At 41.6% G+C, this 22472-nt stretch overlaps 1 protein-coding gene across 2 annotated transcripts in view; it reads left to right on the top strand.

Moving 5' to 3' along the window:
• The first annotated feature begins 1898 nt into the window (after positions 1 to 1898).
• The window catches only part of CEMIP2 (cell migration inducing hyaluronidase 2), a 56038-nt gene continuing 35464 nt past the window's right edge, over positions 1899 to 22472 (top strand). For both annotated transcript variants that reach the window (XM_063129331.1, XM_063129330.1), the window contains exons 1-4: positions 1899 to 2028; positions 11493 to 11832; positions 15286 to 15426; positions 17435 to 17996. In XM_063129331.1, the coding sequence (XP_062985401.1) occupies positions 11505 to 11832; positions 15286 to 15426; positions 17435 to 17996 (1031 nt within the window). In that variant the 5' untranslated portion in view covers positions 1899 to 2028; positions 11493 to 11504. The remainder of the gene's footprint in view (positions 2029 to 11492; positions 11833 to 15285; positions 15427 to 17434; positions 17997 to 22472) is intronic.

The raw sequence follows: 22472 nt of genomic DNA, 5'->3' as shown, positions 1-22472 counted from the left end.
AAAACAACAACATTAAGCACAATAAAACATTAAAACTGCACATTTAGGAAAGCAAACTTGAAAAGATTTCTCTTCACACTCCTTCTAAAGGCCAAGAGAGTGCGAGAGGGTTGTAGTTCTTGAGGACATGCATGAGTTTGGGGGCAACAGAAGAGAAAGCCCTGTCTCGCGAGTCCATTCGCCTTATCTCTTATACTGCTATGATTTGTTTATTTCCGTCCCACCGTTAAGAAGTTCTTCTTCTCTAGAAGCTCATCATGACCACCCCAAGCCTGCACCGCCAATGCAGCACAGAAAAAAGGCGATGCAAGCCAGTTTGAAAGCAGATTCTCCATCTGGCCACTAGAGGTCATTACGAGGCTTGCACTGCCGAGGGGGCAGCCGGCTGAGACATGGGTGCAGTAAGCGGCAGCACCCAAGCCCAGCCCTTCCGAGAAAGATGGAAGTGGGGTGGGGTGGAGAGAGAGACATTCAAACAAGGGAGCGTTCCTTCCCGATCAAAGCCCTTGCCTGGTGCCTTGAGGCTGAAGATGACTCAAAGGCGCAGTTGCGGCAAAGATGAAACAACAGAGGCCCGCCCCCCTGACTGACTAAAGGCGCAAACCTATGCATGTTTAGACAGCAAAAGAAGTCCTGCATCCCCCAGCGCTGCCTGGGGAATGCTGGGAGTTGTAGCACTCTTTTCTGTCTAAATATGCACAGGATTGCGCCCTCAACGGGTTTATAGTGCGGATTGAATTTTCGTACGCCAAGCCGTACTACGTCACCCGAAAAGGCAAAGGATGAGTGAAAGGCAGTAGCGCTACTGGAGCCAGGTAGCAAGCCTTTACTTGGGGGAACTTAAGAATTCTTTTGCTGAACAATCGTACTTTGCTACTGCAGCCGATGGGAAGAAGCGAAGTGGTGCTGAACCCAGGCAAGGGGTCAGCTTTTTGCAAAGACAATGGGTTGTAACAGTGGAGGCTGGTGGCTCCGATTCCGGTGGCGCTGTGAATCTGTTCTGGGTTTCAGTCAAAGCTGGCCAGAACTCTAACAATGCTATCCAAGGTGCTGAACCTATTTTGAAGATAGGGTTCAGCAACTTGGATTGTTCCTTTAGAGTTCTAGTTGTCTCTGACTGAAACCCAACTGAAATCGGAGCCCCACTGAAATCGGAGCCACCAGCCTCCACTGGGTTGTATCCAATGTTAGTCTAACTTAAGTTCCATTCGTTTCGATTCGTTCTAAGTAGGACTAACGTTGGAGACAACCCCCGAGAGTACTCTGGCACTGGAAAGGCGGTACATTTACTTGGAAGCAAGTCCCCTTGAACACAGTCTTCCGACCAAACACGCCTTGGGGATCTTATTTTAGAAAGAGCTTTTTCGCAGGCAAGCGATATAGCGACCTACTTTGGTAGTAGATGCGGTTTCCATAATCGTAGCAACTAGCTGTATTTCTATTCAGCCGGACATTTCCGAGTAAAACTGCACAAAGCTAAAGAAATACCCCTCCCCCTCCAATAAAAACCCGAGCCTCGTGTGTGTATGTGAGTTGGAAGCGGGCATTCGCACGTCAGCGCAAAAAGTTTCCCCGAAGCCCAGCCCAGGCTTCCTTCCAGGCCCTGCTGGGGGCTGGGCGTGAAACCTCCGCGGAGGCCGCTTCCCTCTGTTCCTGCTCCAGGAGCCGTTCCGGAGCGGGGAATCGGCACTTGAGGGAAGCTCCTCCTCCCCGTGAGGACGAGGGAAGAAGAGGAAGGGGGCGCAGCGGCGGGACGCGGCAGGGGAGGTGGGAGAGGCGCGGGAGGAGGAGGAGCAGGAGGCGCTCGCCGCCGACTAGGCGGAGCCGCGTTGCGTCGGGCAGGGCTAGTTCCCCGCCAGCAGGGCGGGAGGAAGGTGGGCGGGCTGGAGGGCGGTTGGTGCCATTTGTGTAAAGGCAGAAGTCGGGGCGAGCCGGGTGCCTCGAACGCGCGTGAGGAGGGGAGAGCACCATGCCTCCGCCCTGACCGCGCCTCCTTCGCCGCCGCCGCCGCCTGTCCTCGAGGCCACGGTGAGTGCCGCCTTGCTCATGCTTAGTCGGCAGACTCTCGCCCCCGTTGTCTCTCTCTCTCTCTCTCTCTCTCTCTCTCTCTCTCGGGGAGCCCTTGCGTTCCATACTCTTCGCGTGCGCTCCCAGGCTGCCCCCCGCTCTCGCCCCCTGGACTTCCCGCTCTGCCTCGCACCCTCCCCCCGTCGAGGCTTCCTATCTCGCCTTATCTTCTGCCTTGGCTTTTTGTTCTCTCCCTCCGTGCCTCGCATTGTTGCCTTCCCGTTGTTGTTCTTCTTCTGCGCGCCCTTCTCTCCTTCCCTGCATCACCCAGGATTGCTTTCAACCCCGCAGTAGCTGCCAGCCACCCTCGCAGTCGTGAACGAAAAAGGGTATAAACTAAAGCTGCTGCTTCCACTGGAAGAGTGGAAGCGGCCACCCGCCCCCATCACCCCGGGTGTGAGTACAGCGGAGGCGTCCGGGGCTAGCTATAAACCTGTGTATCCAAACGCCCGTCCTTTCCTCCCAGTTCTCTTCCGGACAGTCTGGATCCCACAGGTTTTCCCGAAGGTCTCCTTCACTCACTGTTGCTTTTCCTCTCCTCTGCCCCCCTTAGCTCAGTTTCTATTGCCGCTCCCTCTTGGTTGGATGGGTCCTGCTTGCCAGCTCGGAAATATTTCCTCGCAACCGCTGCTACCTGTCAGTTCGGCGAGGCTATCAGTATGTAGTCCTCAATGTTTAAAGGGGGTGGGGAGGAGAGCGAAAAACTCAAACCGTAGCCTGCTCCTAAAGCCTTTCTCCTTTCACAAGCTCATCACCTCAAGAAAGTGCCTCAGAGGCGCATAGCCTCCCATATACCTCAACAGTTGCTTGCATCAAGCAGCAGTGACCACCAGCATATCTCATGTCCCTCCACAGGTTTAAAGATGCCCTCTTCTTTGCTGTTTTACGAAGCAATGAAATCAAACCTTTAGCCTAGGCTTCCCCAACCTGGTACCTTCCGGATGTGTTTGACTGCAACACCCATCATTCCCAGCCAACCTCACCATTGGCCAAGCTGGCTGGGAAGCATGTGTTGCAATCCAACACATCTGGAGGGCAGCATAAGAACATAAGAAGAGCCACGCTGGATTAGACCAAGGGTCCATCTAGTCCAGCACTCTGTTCACACAGTGGCCAACCAGCTGTTGACCAGGGACCCACAAGGGGGACAGCACCCCTCTACCCATGTTCCTCAGCAACTGGTGTATATAGGCACTTCCTCTGATACTGGAGGTTGCACTTAGCCATTAGGACTAGTAGCCATTGATAGCCTTCTACTCCAGGAATTTATCCAACCCCCCTTTTAAAGTCATCCAAACTGGTGGGCATCATCAAGTCTTGTGGTAGTGAATTCCATAGTTTAACTATGCACTGTGTGAAGAAGTAATTTCTAATATATGTCCTGAATCTCTCACCAATCAGCTTCATGGGATGACCCCGGATTATAGTATTTTAGAGGGAGAAAAAATGTCTGCCTCCCTACATTCTGCACACTATGCATAATTTTGTATACTTCTAACAGGTCTTCCCTTAGCCTCCTTTTTTCCAAGCTAAACAATCCCAGCTATTATAACCTTCCCTCATAGGAAAGATGCTCCAGTCCATTGATCATGGGCTAAAGCAGATGTTAGAGACGTCTGCTTTAGCCAATTCCACTCTACTTGGCATTGCAAAAAGGAAGCAGCCCACAAGTTACCTTGTCAGACTGCTGCTAAGAACCTAAGAAGCTGCTGAATACTGAGACAGTCCATTGATCCATCTAGCTCAGTATTGTTTACACTGGAGTGGGGGACCTATGGGCTACAATTCCCTGACCATGCTGATGCTGGGGCTGAAGGGAGTTGGAGATGAACAGCATTTGGAGGGCCACAGGTTTCCACCCTTTGTGGAATACGCCTCTACCGATTTTCTTACAACCCTGCCAAATTTCTTACAACCTGCCAATTCCATTGCACAAGTTGCCCCCACTGCGGGTGCAATAGCAATTTAGTGCTTCTGGGGCAACTTGAAACAAGCAGAAACATCTGTTTCTGGAAGGAGGCAGGTTGGTGGAGTTCACACAAGGGAGCTCTGCCAACCTTGCCTCCTTCCAGAAATGAGCATTTCCACTTGTTTCAGGGCTTCCCCTAGGAAGTTCTAAATCTCCCATGTGTAAGCAATGGGTCCTTCTTGCACAGTGGAATGGGTGGGACCCAACACTTGTGGAAGGGAATCGAGGGAACTGAAAGCACCCTGTTGGATTCTGCCCTTAGTCTGCACCAGGGGTGAGGAATGTGTGACCCTCCAGATGTTGGACTGCAACTCCCATCTGCCCTAGCCAGCATAGGCAATGGTGAAGGATGATGGGAGTTGCAATCCAATAATATCTGGAGAACTGTGCATTCCCTCCCCTGGTCTACACTGATTGGCAGCAGCTTACTGAGATTCCAGGCAGGAGTCTTTCCTAACCGTACCTGGAGATGCCAGGGACGGGGCCTGTGATCTTTTGCATGCAAACCATACATTGTGCCACTGTGCCAACAGTGCTTCCCCCGTTATAGCTGGTGGTGCTGCAGGAACAAGGGGTACTCAGCACAACCTTCATTAAGTCATAGCTGTACTAGGAAATAGAAGCCCCTCCTCTTTCTCTCCAACTCCTACTTGATGAATTGCATCAAAGAAAATATTAAGAAGGAGAATGTGCATGGATAACTTTATGTGACACTTTACACGAGTCATAATGATACATCTAGCTAAAACCTCTGCATCTTGCATTCTTAATTTAGTGGTAAGCATAAATTTATTCATTATCTGTGCCAGTATTGTTTGCTGACCTCTGGTATTAGTGGATTCTTGCAGAAACTACATAGGACATTCTCATTTTGTGAATTCCTAATGACAAATTGAATTAGAATGTGTTTGGTAAGACATTACAAAAATAATTGTTCTAAATAAAAGGGAAAGTTATTTACACAACTCTTTGGGTTGCTTTTCCACCACAACACACTCAAAATGACACAGAAGGATTAAAAGCTTTACCAACTTTGATCTAGTCTTGATGTTTATATTGTTCTATCTGTTATGAAGGATAATGTTGGCAACAAGGATATAGAAATGAGAGTTTACAATGTTAATGTTAATATGCTCTATAAAACAAGGCAAAGCCCTTGTCACCACAGGGGCTAGTAATTTGAGAATACAGATGTGAAGGCCCAGAAAAAAAAAATCAGGGGGGGAAACATTTTCCCTGTTTTTCCCAAAGCCTCCCCCCCAAAAAAAATTGACAAGTTGGAAAAATTAATTAAGGAATGTTTTATTTTAGCATGATGAATAAAATGTTTAAGACAAGGTGTTCATATATTTACTTCTCTAAATGATTTCTAAAACCTATGTACACTATCAGATTATTATGATTTCTCTGCACCGAGAACAAGCAAGTCCTAGGTTGCAAACTGAAACTGCAACTCTCAAATGCAAGAACAAGATGCATTTCTGCCTCTAGGGGGCACTGCCATTGAAGCAGCCACTGAAACTGATAGTGATAGCTATAGCTCAGAAAATGAATCTGATTAAATTTCATGCATATTCATTGAATCTTGGTCCCCACTTTTTCTCAGTTCTTTATACGGGAATGGGTGCTTTATGTCTGTGTGAAACTGTGGAGGACTAGCAGAGACACAAATAATTTTCTTTGTTACTAATGTTGATGGCTTCTTATGTTTTTTGTTTTTTAATTGTTTTTGCATGCTCCTTATAAACTGGCAAAACCAAAGAGGTTCCTTACAGTTCAAGAGCCTGCAGCTCCATTAGTTACCAAAAAAGTAATAATTTAAAAAAGTAAGTTCAATTTGTAATAATTATTTGAATACTTTTAATATACCAAATGTAATAATTTTATGCCAGACCAACTTGTCAGTAGCTCATGGGCCATAGCTCAGTGACAGAGCACATGCTTTGCATGCAGAAGGTTCCAGGATCAGTCCCCAGTATCTCCAGGTAGCACTGGAAAAGACTCCTGCCTGAAACCCTGGACAGCTGCTGCTGCCATTGAGTGTTGACAGTACTGGGCTAGATGGATCAATGTTTTGACTCTGTATAAGACAGCTTCCTGTGTTTCTAAATACATGCACGTAGCACTTGGTAAACTCTCCTGCCTCTGTCTGTGTCAAAGAGAGAGGTTATAAACTTAGATCCTAACTATGTGGCCACAAACAGAGGGGTTCCTTCCATTCCAAGACAGGTTTGACATCCAGTGGAAGATCCCACTGGAGAAGGAGGAGGAGGCGGCAATTTCTCTTTCCCCCTGCAGCACCCTTCATTGTTTTGCAACCTTCCTCCCAACCACTTCTCCAGAGCAGATTTACAGGTATTTCAAGGGCTATAGGGGGAAGGAGGATTGGTCAAAGAATATTCTCCCCAACTTCCACTGGCAGGTGCTCCCTTTGGGACTTTCCCACTTGTGGAAGGAAATTCAGGATCCCAGCCATGGATTAATTCATGCTTTTCACTACTGACACCATGAATATATTTTATTCTTGGATATCTGTCCCAAGATAAAAAGTCTTGTAGAGAGCAACCTCAGGTTGTGGAAACTATGAGATTCATTTTTACCATGTCAGATAAAGTTTTGAAGTCTTGTTATTACTGTATTTCTTTGATTCTAAGACACACTTTTTCCCCCATATAAACATCTCTAAAAATGGGGTGTGTCTTAGAATCGCAGGTGCGTTTATTATTTCTTAGAATCAAAGTTTTTTTTCTGTTGGTGGTACTGAAATTAGTGTGCATCTTACAATCGATGGCGTCTTAGAATCGAAGAAATACGGTATTGTAAGCCACCCACATTATTAGTTTGATAGTTACTTAAGACACTATTGTATCTAACAAATTTTTAATAGCTGGTACAGTAGCTTGAAGAAGCTCTTGTGCTTGCTTTCATGTGTAACCTCATAGCTAGCTGTATGCAGGTAAGGGGACAAGAAACAGTTTTGGTCTAGTCCCCGAAGTATTATGTGTGTTGTATTTCAAACATCTTTTGAATACAGCATTTCTTACTAAGTAGTGAAAATGAGCCATGAGGAAGAATGTGCAACTGACGTATTTGATTAATTACACCACTTTTATGGAATACAAAAGGTCATGATAGAGCAAGTCTGTATTGTTACAGTGGCTTAAGGATGTAAGATGTATGATATTTAACTTGTTCTTATCTTTATAATTCCGAAGTACTTAGTTGATTTACCTAATAACAAAATGAGAGTAGCCTTTTCATGCTGAAATTAGAGTTCTCCACTTGATGGTTTGGGAAGAAGAGTAGAATTTGCTTTTGTAACTTTCCCATGGTGGCTGGAAATGATGAGCGCTGTTTTCCAAAACTTTTTGGGGTGGTTGGGGAGGGCTATTCTGTATATTGAGGATGCCATGCACTTTGCTCTTGAATGGATATGTAACTCTTAGAACAGGCACATTCCTTGTTTTAGACCTGCAGGTGTGAGCTAGGGCTATACAGACAAATGTGAAACATTAGGGCACGTGCATCCTGTGCATGTTTAGACAGAAGTCCTACAACACCCAGCATTTCCCAGCAAGTGAAACACACACAACAATTGCTGCTTTTAACACTGAAGTCTTTTAAGGTAGGTGGGCAAACTTCAGGCTTGCAGGGTCTTCTTTGTTTTCTACTAGAACCCTGAGATCTACAATTGGACCCTGAAGAAAATACTAAAGAAAAAATCTTGGAATTGGGGAATTCTGAGTCAGGAATTTGTTTTGAGTACCAGAACTAAATGAAGTTCAAACGAAAATCCACTCATGGTTAACCCCCTTCGCAGCTGTCTTTATTGCTGTTTAGTATGTGGGGTATGGGAGTTATTTTATTGTTGCAAGTTCTCCTGGACCTGGCTTTATTAGAGAAGTAGGGAGTTCTTGATAACATGCTACTGTAATAAACTTAGTGTATATCTGTTTAGTTTATTCAAACAGAATAATTTTGGTAACTGCTAAATTTTAGCTCAAGTTAAACTATTTTAATTCAAGTTAAAATAGTATCTGTGTTAAGTTAAAGTATGAGAAATGTTTTGAAAGCAATTCTCTGCAGCTGCTCAATATTCATCTCCCCATGCTTTCACTTTTTTTTTCTATTTTGGTATTCTTTTGAAAGAGGAAGCCAATACTGAACATCTTATACTCTAAGCATCAACATTACAGTAGCAGAAGAAAGAGAAAATAATGTCAAAAGAACTAATCTAGCTACAAAAAACCCTTTGTTTCAAATTAGAGGCTTGGAGTGGGGATTTGGCTCAATACTCCCTTTTGTCAGGCTCCAAAAGAGCAGCAACTGTACTGAAAGACAAATGTCCAAAATTCATCCCAGGACATAATGACTGTTCTGGGTGTCCTGTTTTCAGCACTTACTGTTGTTGGATACGTGTGTCCTAAGGACTGCAAGCTGTACTTTCTTGATAGTTCTAATGCGTAATCCTGTACAGATAACTGACTATTCCATCATTTGTGTCAGCTTTGTGCCCTGTTTAGAACAAAGGAAACGGTTTAAGTAGTTGTGTACTTGGTTTCACTCTGGGCTCCATTTTGACTGATGTCTTGATGCAGGGAACAGGTGCAAGGAACATGGTCTCTTTTTAAATGTTTGCTTTCATTGTATGTGTGCCTATCAGGGCATTGTCTCCTTTGGAAGGGTGGAGGCGTAATGATCTTATCACTTTGAAATAGTATATTATCAGACTTTACGGCTTTTGAAATTAAAAACAAAGTTCTTCCTTTGTTTTCACATAATATTTAAGATTAGTTCTTAGATTTCCTTTGTTTTTATCGCTTGGCCTGCTTTAGTTCTTTCTGCTTAGTATGCTGTACTTCTAGTACACCAGATTTCAGTTTGTCTAAGTTGGCCTTCCCCAACCTGGTGCCCTCTATGCTGGCTGGGGATGATGGCTGGGGATGATGGAAGTTGTAATAGAACACATCTGAAAGGCACCAGGTTGGGGAAGGCTTGTCTAAGTTCTATGTGAACCACCCAGAGAGCTTCAGCTATGAGGAAGTATACAAATGCAATAAAATAAATAAATAAATAAATAAATACCAATAATTAGTCTAAGCACTTCATCACTTTATTTGCAGATGATGTTCCAGTCTTTTTAACTGTCCCTAAATCCAAACTTCCTATTTTCGTACAAGAGTTATGATAGAAATCTATCTGGGTTTAAATTTAATTTGGATTAGTTAGAAGCTATAAGAATCAAAATTCCATCTTGGGAAATGAAAGACAGCTCATCCCCAGTTAAATAGTCATGGTGGCTATGTGGAAGTTACAAGTACAGCAGTAATAGCCCACTGTATACCTATTGTTGCAGGACAATGGTAGGGGGGAGAATTATTGATTTCCTTTCTTGCTTATGGGGTTTCTGAAGGCATCTGACAGGCTGGCTTGACTAAATGGATCTTTTTTCTGATCCACTAGGGCTCTTACATTCTTATATATGCCATTGTTATATATGCTGTTGTTTTTATACTGTTTTTATGTTTTTTAAATTTTTGTATACTTTTAATGTTTACTATTTTTAATTGTTGTAAACCACCCAGAGAGCTTCGGCTGTGGGGCGGTATATAAATGTAATAAATAAATAAATAAAATATCCTGATAGAGGAGAAATGTAGTAACCGATTAGCCCAACAGATCTGCAAATGGAGCTGGAGGTAAAAAAGACTGGCATAAAATCTGAGAGAACTATCCAGCTATTTCATTATATGCCAATATGAAAGAGTACTTTTACCAAATCCAGATGACCCTCTTCACTTTACTTTTAAAAACGTGATTAGGGGCAGGTTAATGCTGGAGGGGATGTAAGTAAAAGGGCGCATTTTCTACATATGGTGGGAATATGAAATTGGACGGAACATTTGGTTTACTTTGTTAGACCTTATTGGCATATTGCAGATACCAACCTATATTTTGCTGTATTTTGACACCAATAAGATGATACCATGCCCTTTCCTTGTTTAATTGGCAGCTAAGCTAGAATTAGCTTAAGAATGGATTATATGTTTATTTTATTATTACATTTTATCCCACCCTTTTTCCTCTTGTAAGGAATCCAAGGAAGGTTACATGGTCCTTTTTCTCTCCATTTTTACCCTCAAAACAACTCTGTGAGTTGGTGACTGGCCCAAAGTCAACCAATGGGCTTCATGGCCATGTGGGGAGTGGAATATGGACTTCCTGAGCCCCAGTCCGACACCCCAACCCCTAAACCGCATTGGCTCTCTTCCTCCCACTCTCTCCCCATTATTCAGTGGTTTCGTAAAGTGTAGTACTTCTTCAATCCTGAGAGAATTATGCACCAAAATAGTTGGTGTGGGCAGAGCATTTTCACTTACCTGGAATCCCTTCACTGAGTATGCCAGGAATCTTGCTAGTTAAGCATCACAGTCTGAAAAATACAAAACCATATACATCTGTCAAAGCCTTGTGATTTCTCTTAGTTCTGTGGTTTACTTTCACTGTCTCAAGTACTTGCTGTGCCTTACTTATTTTTGGTCCATAGCTTGCTTTATTTACCACCAGGAGACTGATTTTTGTCTTCCTTCTCGTCGATCTTATTCCATGCTTATTTAACCATTTTGTTCTAATTTTTAACATCCATATTTAAGCTATATTTGTGTTTTGAATTTTTGTATGTGGATTATGAAAATGTTTTAAAGTTATAAAGTACTGTTGTTGTCTGTGAAATGTGTAAAGCAAAATGTTGAAAGAATAGATTGGATATTTATTTGTTTATTGATATTTTTATTTATGTATACAAACACTTTTATGTATCCAAACACCTGCCTATAAAATAATAAAGGTGGCTTACTAATAAATCAGCAGTAAAATAAAAAATCAGCAGACTACAACAGAAATGCTGACAATGTTTAAAAGCAGCAGCAGCCACATCCTTACTAAAACAATATTCAGAAAAAGCCTGTTGAAATTGTGGTCTTTTATTATTTATTAGAATGACAAATCTTTGTTGCTGTTTTTAAAAAAGGCAAAGTCAGCATAACTTGAATAAGTGCTTATTTTTCACTTGTTTTTATATCCAGTTAATTGCTTTTTAACTGCAAAATATGGAATATGTGCATTAAATGTCACAATTTTATTCCAAGGGCTTACGTTCATACAGAAATTAAAATATGAGAGGTTTTGGTTGTAATTATTGGAATATTTGTTTTTGTTTATTATTTTAGTTGAAGTTATTGGGGTATTTGTTTTTAATTTTCATCCAAAGAATTTGAGTGCTTTTGTCACAAGTAAAAATCGCAAAAGTTTTTCATCTCTAAAATATCTGCAAAATGTTCCTCTCTAAATTAGTTTTGAGCCAAGTTTGTGGAATACCTTCGCCCAAATAAGCAATACAGGGTATAACTAAAAGTGGACTCACCTTGCAATTCAATCTCTTTCATTCTCGTTCTAGTGACTGTGTAACATGCAAGCCATTGATCCCAGGGGGAGTTCTCCTGCCTTCCTTCAACCTCAGAATGGAAGCAGCCATAAATCTTCTGGATATGTCCCAGGAAGAATTGTCCCCCTTCGTCCTCCTCCCCCTCCAAAGAACCAAGCTTCAGCCAAATTTACCTCTGCACGACAGGAAGCTCATGCAACAGTAGCCTCCTCAGCAAATGAGCAGCGCTTTCAAGAAGCAAGCAGAAAGAAGCGGCACAAAAATACACTCATTTGTTTTGCCATGTCTAGCTTTTCATTTTTTCTTGCACTTGGGATTATTTTGGGAATAGCATCAAAATATGCTCCTGATGGTGAGTGCTCACTTTCAACATGCTATGGTCTTTAGTCAGTATCACTACTTAGCAGTACAGATGTTTTTTAAAAAGCAACTATTGCCTCTGATGGTGACCTCTAAGGATTGTGAAAAAGTCACATTAAAATCTTATCTGGCTTCTTGTGATTTTGATACACAGCAAAATCACAAAATGTATATAACCGTAGTAGAACAATTTGTTGAAGTCCATATAGTTTTGCTCAAAGTGATGTTTTGAAAGTTTGACTCAATCTCACAAAAGGATCGATTTTCTCTACTTGAAATAAAAGAGTATATTGTGTACTGTGTAGTAACACCATGGGCATGTCTAGAAGATGGCTTCTCCCGGGTATCACCCCGGGATCATCCCTGTGCGTCCACATGACGCACAAGGGATCCCGAGGACAGGGAGGGAAGATCCCAGCATTTCCCTGAGATAACCAGGCTGGCTTTATTCCCGACTTTTCCCGCAGTCTCGGGATCGTTCCGAGACCGTGGGAGGTGTGGGCAGCCATCCTGGCTTCATCCTGGCTCCTTGCGAGTAAACACGAGGAGCCAGGAACCGGCCATGGGGCATGGAGCTCCTCAGGCACTCCGTGCCTACTGGGGGTGGGGAGAGGAGTGGGTTTTTTTTTTTAAAAAAAAACAAAACACCCACTAGCCTTTATCGTTGGAGCACTCATGTACTCATCTTCAATTTTTAAAAATGGCGGCCACAACATCTTTCTTCCTGGGATGTCGCAGGGATTATGGGAATTGTGGTCCAAACCTGGGCATCAGGCTTTTTAGGGTTTCATAACATGTGTTTCATTCCTGCCAGCACCACAATTTTCCATCACACTCTCTACAGTCTTCATTGAATGGATAATGCTCTCCATTATCAAGTATGAATAATAAAGGTGTGTAGGGAGGCTTTTTTGGCAACTGCTCCATGCTCTTGAGACGTCTTTTGAGAGAGAATGCTGACAAACTCCTAAAATGGGCTTCTTCCTTGACCAGGCGTTTGATCCATGAAGATAATTAAAATAACTCCTATTGTTATTATTTCTTGCCTGCATTCTTGGGAAGTAAATCTATTACAACAACAGGAAAAAAAGAGTTTCTAACTTAGTTGGAAGCAATTTCTAAGTAGATATGATTGGTATCAAGCTGTTAAAGTAACTTCTAGTGTCTTTTATGGCAGCATGATGGAGTTGACCCCAAAGCATAGAATGGCCTAGAATTCTAAATAAATGCATTTTTCCTTCAAATGCATCCGTTTAAAACTAAGGGCTCATCTACACCAAGCAGTTTATTCCACTACGAAAGCGGTAAGAAAGCGGTATATAAAAGGCAGGAGCCACACTACTGCTTTATGGTGGTATTGAAGTGCCCTGACAACTGTTGGGGCCCATTGACACATACCACTTTCATACTGCTATATCATGTTTGGTGTAGATGTGTCATGGGCCCCAACAGTTGTCAGTGTACTTCAGTACCGCTATAATGCAGTAGTGTGGCTCCTGCCTTTTATATACCACTTTCATAGTGGAATATCCTGCTTGGTGTAGATGAGCCCGATGACTATTATGAAAATTTTGGCAGTATCTACTCTCGTGTATCAAGTTGTTTCTAATAACTAAAATGAAATTTGGTAACTTAGTTTTGACCATTGTTGGCATTAATGATTGGCACTGGTATTTGGAAAAGGGACATTTAGGGTATATAATTCCTTTCTTAAAATAAGTGGGAAAGGATGTAGGGGAATGGAATACATGACTGTATTGCAATACAGCAATCACTAGAGTTGGAGGATAAATTATGCACTACATTTTCCATTTAGAAGATGAAAGCGTAAGAAATGCACTGCTAGCTTGAGCCAAAGGTCTGTCTCGTCTTGCATTCTGTTTCTAACAATGATCAGCCACAAATATGAGTAGTGCTCATTTCTAGATGTCTGTGAAATCATGTGACTGTCTGACACATGTATTCTTCTTTGTAAGCTGATACTGGGAGCCTCTGTAAAGAAGAGTGAGGTATTTTATCTCTAAATTAAATAAGGTAGCCACATTATTTCCTTACAAACTGTGCATTCAGGAGTCAGGGTAAAAGCCACATTACATGCAAATGTACATAACTTAACTCCGGTAAATACATACCCAGAAACTAAAGAACTGTATAAAATCTATTACAACAAAGGAGGAAAGAGCAGCAATCTAAATGTGTGAGTTTTTTCAATCAGTATGAGTCAAATAAGTTTAATAGCAGGAAGCAATTCCTAGTAGCCAAGTGGAACCAATTACAAAACTGACTCCAAAGGGATGCAGAAACAACATTAACTTGGCATTCACAAGTTAATCAAAGCAAAGTATGGAATTGCTGAATCACTAAGGAGGAGGGCTGGAGAGAAGGAGGACAGAAAAGGCAGGATCACCTACTGAGTTGGTAACTTTCTGATAAAGTCCTGTTGGAATGATTCACACTGGCTGTAACTTCAGCTTTTTTTCACAAAGGGTTCTTACAAACATTCTCTATTAAATCAATATCAGAAGATGGGTATCTTGGGCAGAAAAAATGAGAATTGATACAATCTTGGAGTACCTAGAAAAATGTCTTAATATCTAACAAAGCACAGAGGTTGAAGAGTCCCCCGCCACCCCTATGAAACCTATGCCAAGTTGAAGAACGGGAACACATGAACTGCATACAGTTCAGCATTTTATATTTTATGCCTTTAAAAACAACAACTGCGACATAGATAAAGCTAACTGTAAAGATGACTGTAATTAGGGACATCTGTAGGGCATTCTTTGCCAGGGGCTAAACTGCTTTTGCTGAAACATGCCACAACTGCTGAAGCTGTCAGGAAATGAAATGGTGAAGAAGAGCAGCAGAGTCGATTGATTTGTCAGTGAGAAAACACAGATCGTTTTACTTGAATGTGATTCAAAGTCAGAGGAAGCCAGAGAGGAGTTTGAAGTTTCCCTATGAAAATCTGCTGGAATTAGATGGCAAAGTTTTCTATGATGTTTGGAAAGCAGCTTTTATAGAGGCTATCTGCTTCTATCTGCCTTCACCAATCTGTTACCCTCCAGAAGTGTTGGATTACAACTCCCAGCATCTACCAGCCAACCTCTGGCTAGTTGGGTGTTGTAGTCCAATACATCTGGAGTACACCTGTTTGGTGAAGGCTGGCTTATTCTTAGTATGTGGAGGACTTAGTCAGGGATAGCTGATCTGTTTATTTTCAAGGACCACTCTCTTCTGTAGGCAAGAGTCCATGGGCCAGAAGTGTATTTTGCCACTGCTGTAGTTCAGCTACAGCCTGGTAATTGTATTCAATATCCAAAAGAGAGGTAACATTAAAATATATGTATTTGAACTAGTGTGTGTGCTAACTAGCCTTGCTCTGGAGAAATTTACTAAATACCTTAATGCTTTAATTATCACCATGTTTCCCTTTACGTTGCAGAGAACTGTCCGGATCAGAATCCCCGCCTTAAGAACTGGAATCCTGGACATGATAGAGAAAAGAAAATTGTCCTCCAACAGGGAGATCTGTTTCGTCTGAATATGGATGCTACAGTGCACTCTATAGTTATACAGGACGGGGGTACGTCAACGACATCAGAGTTTTAGCATGTCTTGGGGCTGAACTGAACACAATGAGAGTAGCTTGGTTTTTTGCTCATGTGTTTGCCTTGTTCACATACAAAGGAGAATAGGTTGGGTATGGAGACTACATTTTCCATTAAAATGCATATAGGTGAAGGGGCCTGAGTCTCCCCCACCCCCTAACTTTGCTGTGTTTAGTCATCTTAGCACTTTTCTCTCCACCCCATCTGATTTACTTCCAGTATCAGAACTCAGCGTTCAGTGACAGTATGTGCAGAGATGGGTAGGCCTCAGCTCCCCTTAACATGCACAGATCTGTTATTAAAATTAGCTCCTACTTTATATCTGAATAGGTTAGGCACTTGAGCAGCAAATGTGACTGGTCCTGTCATATCTGATCTGTCCCTTAAAACACTGTCTTGCCTTTACTTTAATAGTTGTGGACAGGTATAATTGAGAGGATGAGACGAGTATGGAACACCAACAAAAATTAACAATTTCTGCCAGAGCACTTTATTGTTAGTAATCTGCGTAAATGGTCCATTGTTGTAATTGTTTATACTGTTGTATTTATTTCTTAAAGAAAGAAAGAAACCAATTAGTTTTGGCACCATTTAGCATTTCAAAGTGTCAGATGATTATATGGGTGGGGGCAGCGTTGAATGATGTGAATTGGTTTGCTGCACAGATACATCCATTAATTATGTTCCAGCATTTTTTCTGATTGTAAATGCTGTTTGAAACATTGAAAAATGTTCTTTCCTTAAAATGTATGTTGTATTGTTATAGCTGTAGCTATTAACAGAGTTCCAAGAATTGATGTCTGTCATCCTGCAAATGACATAAATTTGCATTTGTGGAGATTGCTTGGCAGTTGTTTATATTTGGTGCCAGTGATGTTGGTGCAGGGAACAAAGCAAACTGAATAACAATGAAGCATCAGGACAGATATTTGAAGTCAGCTTTTCCAAAAGGAAGTTTCCTCCCAGTTTCCTTCCTTTGCAATGGAGACAAAATAACACAATTCTTTTCACATGCTGTGGAGATAAAATAACACAATTATTCTCATAGGATGTAACCTAGAGTATTTCTGGGAAAGAGCAAAGAGAGAGAGGGCACACTGAACTATAGCAGTAGGCTGTACTGCCATGTAAGAAAATTAACTTAAGAAAATTGGCATCTTTGCAATGCAGAGAGAGGATTTTCCTACCTCTATTTCTCTTTTGCTCCCAAAAGCGTTGCAAAAAGTGTGCCAGTAAGACAGCTATTCCACAGCCAGTTTTGTCTCTATTCCACCGTCAGTGGAAGTTGGAGCTAAGAACAGCAGTGGCACAATGTTAGTAGCTGTCTTTTTCATATTGTAGGTAACAAAGAAGTTAAGGAACTAAATAGTAAATAATATTTAATACATAATGCGATTTTAAAATTAACACACAATATGCCTGCTGATCTCAGAAGAAAGAAAACATGGCCACATTACTGTGGAAACTTTCAACTCATTCCCCTACCTCCTTTAAAAGAACCCTGAAGTCTATACATCTGCATAGTTTTCCTGTCTAGCTGTCTTGATTATTTTGTTACATTGTTGATCTAGTCTGTTTTCAACTTTTATTACTGTCTGGATTCTTTCTGTACATTTCCTACTGCTGTGCCAAGTGTATCAAATATAAACAGATTAAAAAACTGCTCAGTCATCAATGTTTTAGGAGCCTTACACAGCAGGATTTGGTTGGTAACTTTGCAAGGACATGAGCAGGCTTGTAAAAAGCAGTGTAGAACATTATGTCCAGCTTCTCATATATGCTTTTTGTTCTTTGTATTTTACTTGCTCTGATACTCCATAACACACTGAACGATGCAGTTTTCCTTTTGAAAACTTTGAGATCTAATGCTCACTAATATTTGAATAGTTTTCTTGTTAGTACAATGATTCTTCTACACCAAAGTTAAATGTCAACACTCAAAATAGTAGTTGGATGCTACTTATTTAATATTGTTTCTTGCAGGATTGCTTGTCTTTGGTGATGATGAAACAGGATCCAGAAATATTACACTGCAAACACGTTTCATCCTTATCAAGGATGGTGGAGCGCTTCATATTGGAGCAGAGAAATGTCGTTATAAATCCAAAGCAACAATCATCTTGTATGGCAAAATGGACCAAGGTGATTATGTGCCAACATTTGGCAAAAAGTTTGTGGGTGTGGGCCCTGGTGGAACACTGGAGTTGCATGGATCTCAGAAGTTAGCATGGACGTCTCTATCAAGAACACTGTACTCTTCAGGGCTGGCCTCTGGCTCATATACATTTGAAAAGGAGTTTTTCCGAGGCCTAATTGTGAGAGTTATTGACCAAGATACTGCACAAGTTTTGGCAATGGAGAGATTTGATACTCATGAATCGCAAAATGATAGCAGGAGACTTCAGGATTTTCTAAAAGGCCAAGATTTTGGGCGCATTGTTGCTATTGTTGTGGGAGACTCGGTTGCTAAAAACCTCCTGGATGAAACCAGGACAACCATACAGAATCTTCTGGGAAGTAAGCTCGTCAAAGGATTGAGTTACAGGTAAAAATAAATAAAAATCTAATTCTTCTTTGTGCTTTTGCAAAATAACAGTTATTATATTAACATTTCCTTCAAAGGCCCATTTTCCTTCTGCTGTTCTATCTCAGTCCTCAGTCAATGGAAATGGATAGACGTGAGTGGATAAACTCTTTTCTTCTGAATATATCTTGAGGATATCTCACAAGGAAGATTTTGGTGCAATATTTTGTAGTTGTAAAACCTTGTGAATTGTAACAACCTAGCTATAACTACTGTATTTCTTCGATTGTAAGATGCCATCGATTGTAAGACGCACACTAATTTCAGTACCACCAACAGAAAAAAAGCTTTGATTCTAAGAATAATAATCGCACCCGCGATTCTAAGACGCACCCCATTTTTAGAGATGTTTATATGGGGAAAAAAGTGCGTCTTAGAATCGAAGAAATACGGTAGTAATCTTACAAAAGTCACCAAAAACACACACACACAATTCTAACCTAATTCACAAAACTGTATATCTCTTTCCACCCACTAGGTTATGACAATAAACTGTATGGCAATGCAGCACCCCAAATTCACATCCTCTTGTTTTGATATTCCTATACATGTGCCATCCACTTTAATATTCAAGCATACAAACTTCCTACATCAAAGTCTTTTTTCTTTTAGTGATGTTTATTTCAAGTGTTAATACTGGGTGTTGTACAATATTTATGCTGAACACGCTATTGCACATGTCCTCTTGATATGTTTATGTGTGAACATTAAAAGCTACATACTTGGTACAAGTATGCTAGTATCCCATCAGCTATTGCTGCCAAAAATCTATCCAGCCGGCTGGACTAGAGTGGCAGCTGCTGCTTTGACCACTCTTGCCTTGCGACTCGGTGACTGACGAAATAACCAACAGTGGCCAAGGAAATAACCAATGGTTCCCTCCACAGAACACGTTTCCCAACAGTGGTTCAAATAACCAACTCAGCATAGCGTTGGTTCTTTGTGTGGGTTATTTCAGCCAAATAACTAACCATTCATTAAAACACACAACACGATAACCTACAGAGGGTGAAATAACCAACAGTCAATCACCATCGGTTATTGTGTTGTCTTAACTCAGTCGTTGTTTAGTATTGATAATTTGGTATAAACAAATATAGGGTTGGATCTAGATATCCTCCCGCAGAAGGGGGCAGGTAGAAGAGGACTTTCTCACCTCCCCCTCTCCCTGCCCACCCCCTGAAAATGCTCCTGTGAGGATCAGGGAACCCTGCTTAGTGGAGTGAGATGTGGGCTGTTGAGGGATCCAGGCGGAGGCACTTTCTGTATGTAGAGCAGAAGGTGCCTTTGTCTCATTTGTTGCAATCTTCCCCTTCCTTCTCAGACCTTTATGGCACAACCCATTCCACTCAGCAGAGTTCCTTGACCCTTGAAGAAGGGTCAAGTTTAGGGAGTAGTGGGGGCTGACGGAAAGGAGGGGATGATCCAGCCAACATCTGCCCGCCCCTTTCTTTGGGTGGATATCTGGATCCAACCCATATTTCAGCCATACCCAGTAACCCACCAAAGTCTAAATATGTGGCTGTTTGCAGGAAAAAAGTCCAGTTTTTCTCTTATTTAATTACTTTTGAAAACGAAATGATTTTACAAACTTGAGTTCTTTGACTATCTATTTTAACAATGGATGCTATGATAGCCACTTCTTTTCTTTCGTAGAATCTGGAGCAACAAGCATTACAGTAGCTGGTGGTATGTTCCCGAAAGTGTACATGCACAGCAAAAATGACTTGTAGATTTGTTACGTGTGACATTGTATGAGCGGTGTACCCACAGTTTTCCCGTGTATATCTGTGCAGGAAAAATCATCTTCTGAGAAGCAGCCATAAGACACGTTTTGAACTGTGTTCCTTTCATGCCTCTCCTATTAAAATCCCCTGACGTGCTTTTACTCTGTTATGGAATGGCGTTAAAAGCGATCATGAGAGAGGAAAGGAGGCAAAGGAATCCAAATGTAATGATGAAACGTGCTGTGATTGGTTTACTTTCAGCTTTTATACTCATGAAATCGATCAAGAGAGCAAATCTGGAAAGCTGTAATTTATGTACATTTATTTGTTCTTAAAATGTAGAGTTGTATCCAGCTGTGTCCATCTGCCAGCGGAACTGAACACTGCTGAGAGAAATGGATTACTCCTTCCCTCGGAATTCCTATTTGTCCCCCAGTCTGCTCCAAACGGTTGAGGGACCCTCTGAAGCAAATATGAGGGGTGGCGGGGAGGAGAGAAAGGCGAAGTTCCATTGCATGAGCACAAGTTCACTTGCATGATCTTGGATTATGCCCCCCTTTTTTTTCAAAAAAGGAAGTTAAAGTAGCTTTCACCAATATTGTAGACATACAATAAAACAAAATCTACAACATGTATTAAACAACCATCAGAAAATGACATCATAAAAAGCACCAAAGTCAACAGAAACAGCAACCCCAAAAACCAAAGTGAAGGCATAGAGAAAGGAAAACAGCTTTAACATGTTCATAATGAGGAGAGAGAAAATTTTCCACTGAAGGCCTTCCTAAACAACCAGGTGCTGGCTAAATGCCTAAAACCATAAAGTTAGTTTCAAAAGCAGTGGTGTTTTTCCCCCTACCCCTTATGTAACATTTCCTTAGCTACTTATGGTTTTAGAAGACAGATAACCCCTTTTCATTATTTTTAAAACTTTTTATTTTATTGTTTGCTTCCATATGTTACGGTATTTTTGGATATTATAAAATGGTGCTACTGTAAAGGTTAGATTTTAGGATGCTTTTTTGTTAAGGACTTTTTATATTTTTTCCTTAAGGACTTTTTATATTGGAAAGGCAGGATTATTTTTTTTAAAAAATGTACTAGTTCAATGTATATGAAGTACTGGGTCGCATAACTATGTATATTTACGTATCACTATTTAATAAGCACTATTGTACTGCATGGTGTAAACTAAGGTTGCTTATCTATAATTTCAAGACGGCAATGTTTGCTTTATTTCTTTTCTCTGCCAACCAGGAAAATTGTGTGTTTAAGGTTGGTGAACCTGGAAACCCTGGGTTATTGTTAGGTTAAACAACCCATTGTTAACCCAACAACAAACTATGAGCAATTGTTCAGAATTGTTGAGCTGTAGAGGTGAAGCAGCTATCATAATGGACAAGTGGAGTCTCACAACAAAAGGCTGCAATGCATTTTACCTGACCATGGCACTACAGTGCAGATTTGGGAGTCTTAGCTTGGTCTAGTGGGATGGAGGGTGAAGATCTCATAATTTTTTCATTGCGAGATCTCCCCCTCAGTTCACACGCAGCGTGCGATGACCTCAGATGGAGAGGCATTGTGCCCGCCATTTCTTTTTGGTTAAAGGGCCAGCAGCGCATGAACGCTTGTGTGCAAAAGGTGAGTTTTTTAAAAAAATAATTACTTTCTCTGCTCACCCCAGCCCCGATGGGCGCAGAGCTCCTGAGGAGTGCTGCACCTCATGCGCAGGTCCCAGCTCCTCTCGAGGAGCCGGGACAAACCGTGGTGCCCAGCCACACATTCCACGGCCTTGGGCTCAGCCCGAGACTGTGGAAAAATGGCCTAAAGGGTAGGGCGAGATCCCAGGACAAGGGAGGGATCATCCCTCCCTGATCCCGGGATTGTCTGTGCGTCATGTGGATGCACAGGGACAATCCCGGGGATCACCCCAGGATTTTGCCCCATCTAGCTATGGCCGGAGATGGTTGTGCTGCAAGCTGCTGCTTATGAAATCCGAAAATCTGAGCAACAGTATTAAACTATTGATGTTCAAGGCTTGCTGCACAGCCACCCCTGAAACCCAGTGGTCCAGTTTGAATAAGGGATGTGGGGGTGTTCTACATTCCCATGCTGTATATGAAAGTTCTGTAGAGATTTGTGGTCAAGGGATGCATCTCCCAACTTCAGCTCAATCCCACCCCCATTTCAAATATAAGCTTTTAGGGAGCTTAAAGAGTCCTTGGAGGATGGTGATTAATTAGGATTAGAGAAAAGTGTTTTTCTTTCAGTCCTAATTAAGGTTTTGCACCTTTCTGTTTTGAAAGGAACAGAAGCTTTTCAAGTAGAGCTGCCCCCACGCAGCAGATTATAATTTTTTAAATATATATTTTATTGTACGTGGACAGGTACCATTTTAGAAAAGATGTTCCTCCTCCTCTTTCACATAAAAGGAATGCCTTTACTGATTGGGTTCCTGCTATGACATCTACACGTATCATATGAAAACAGAAAGAGAATACTTTTTGCTTCAGAAATATTGTTTTATTCACATGCAGTTTTATGCTTACTTAAATCTGTTTATTTTAATCGATTACGATTTCTTGAATCAAGTGAATCAGTTGAAAAGCCTATTCCTAGATCCTGAGCTGGGCAAGGTGTAGAGTCGGGAACGGTGTAATTTCATCTACCCAGTTGGAGATGCTATAAGGTTTATACTATAAGCATTTAT

This window comes from Elgaria multicarinata, chromosome 6 (assembly GCF_023053635.1).
Source record: "Elgaria multicarinata webbii isolate HBS135686 ecotype San Diego chromosome 6, rElgMul1.1.pri, whole genome shotgun sequence".
Lineage (NCBI taxonomy): Eukaryota > Metazoa > Chordata > Lepidosauria > Squamata > Anguidae > Elgaria > Elgaria multicarinata.
Note: the sequence above shows the minus strand (reverse complement) of the source record. Positions and strands in the feature narration are given on the sequence as shown.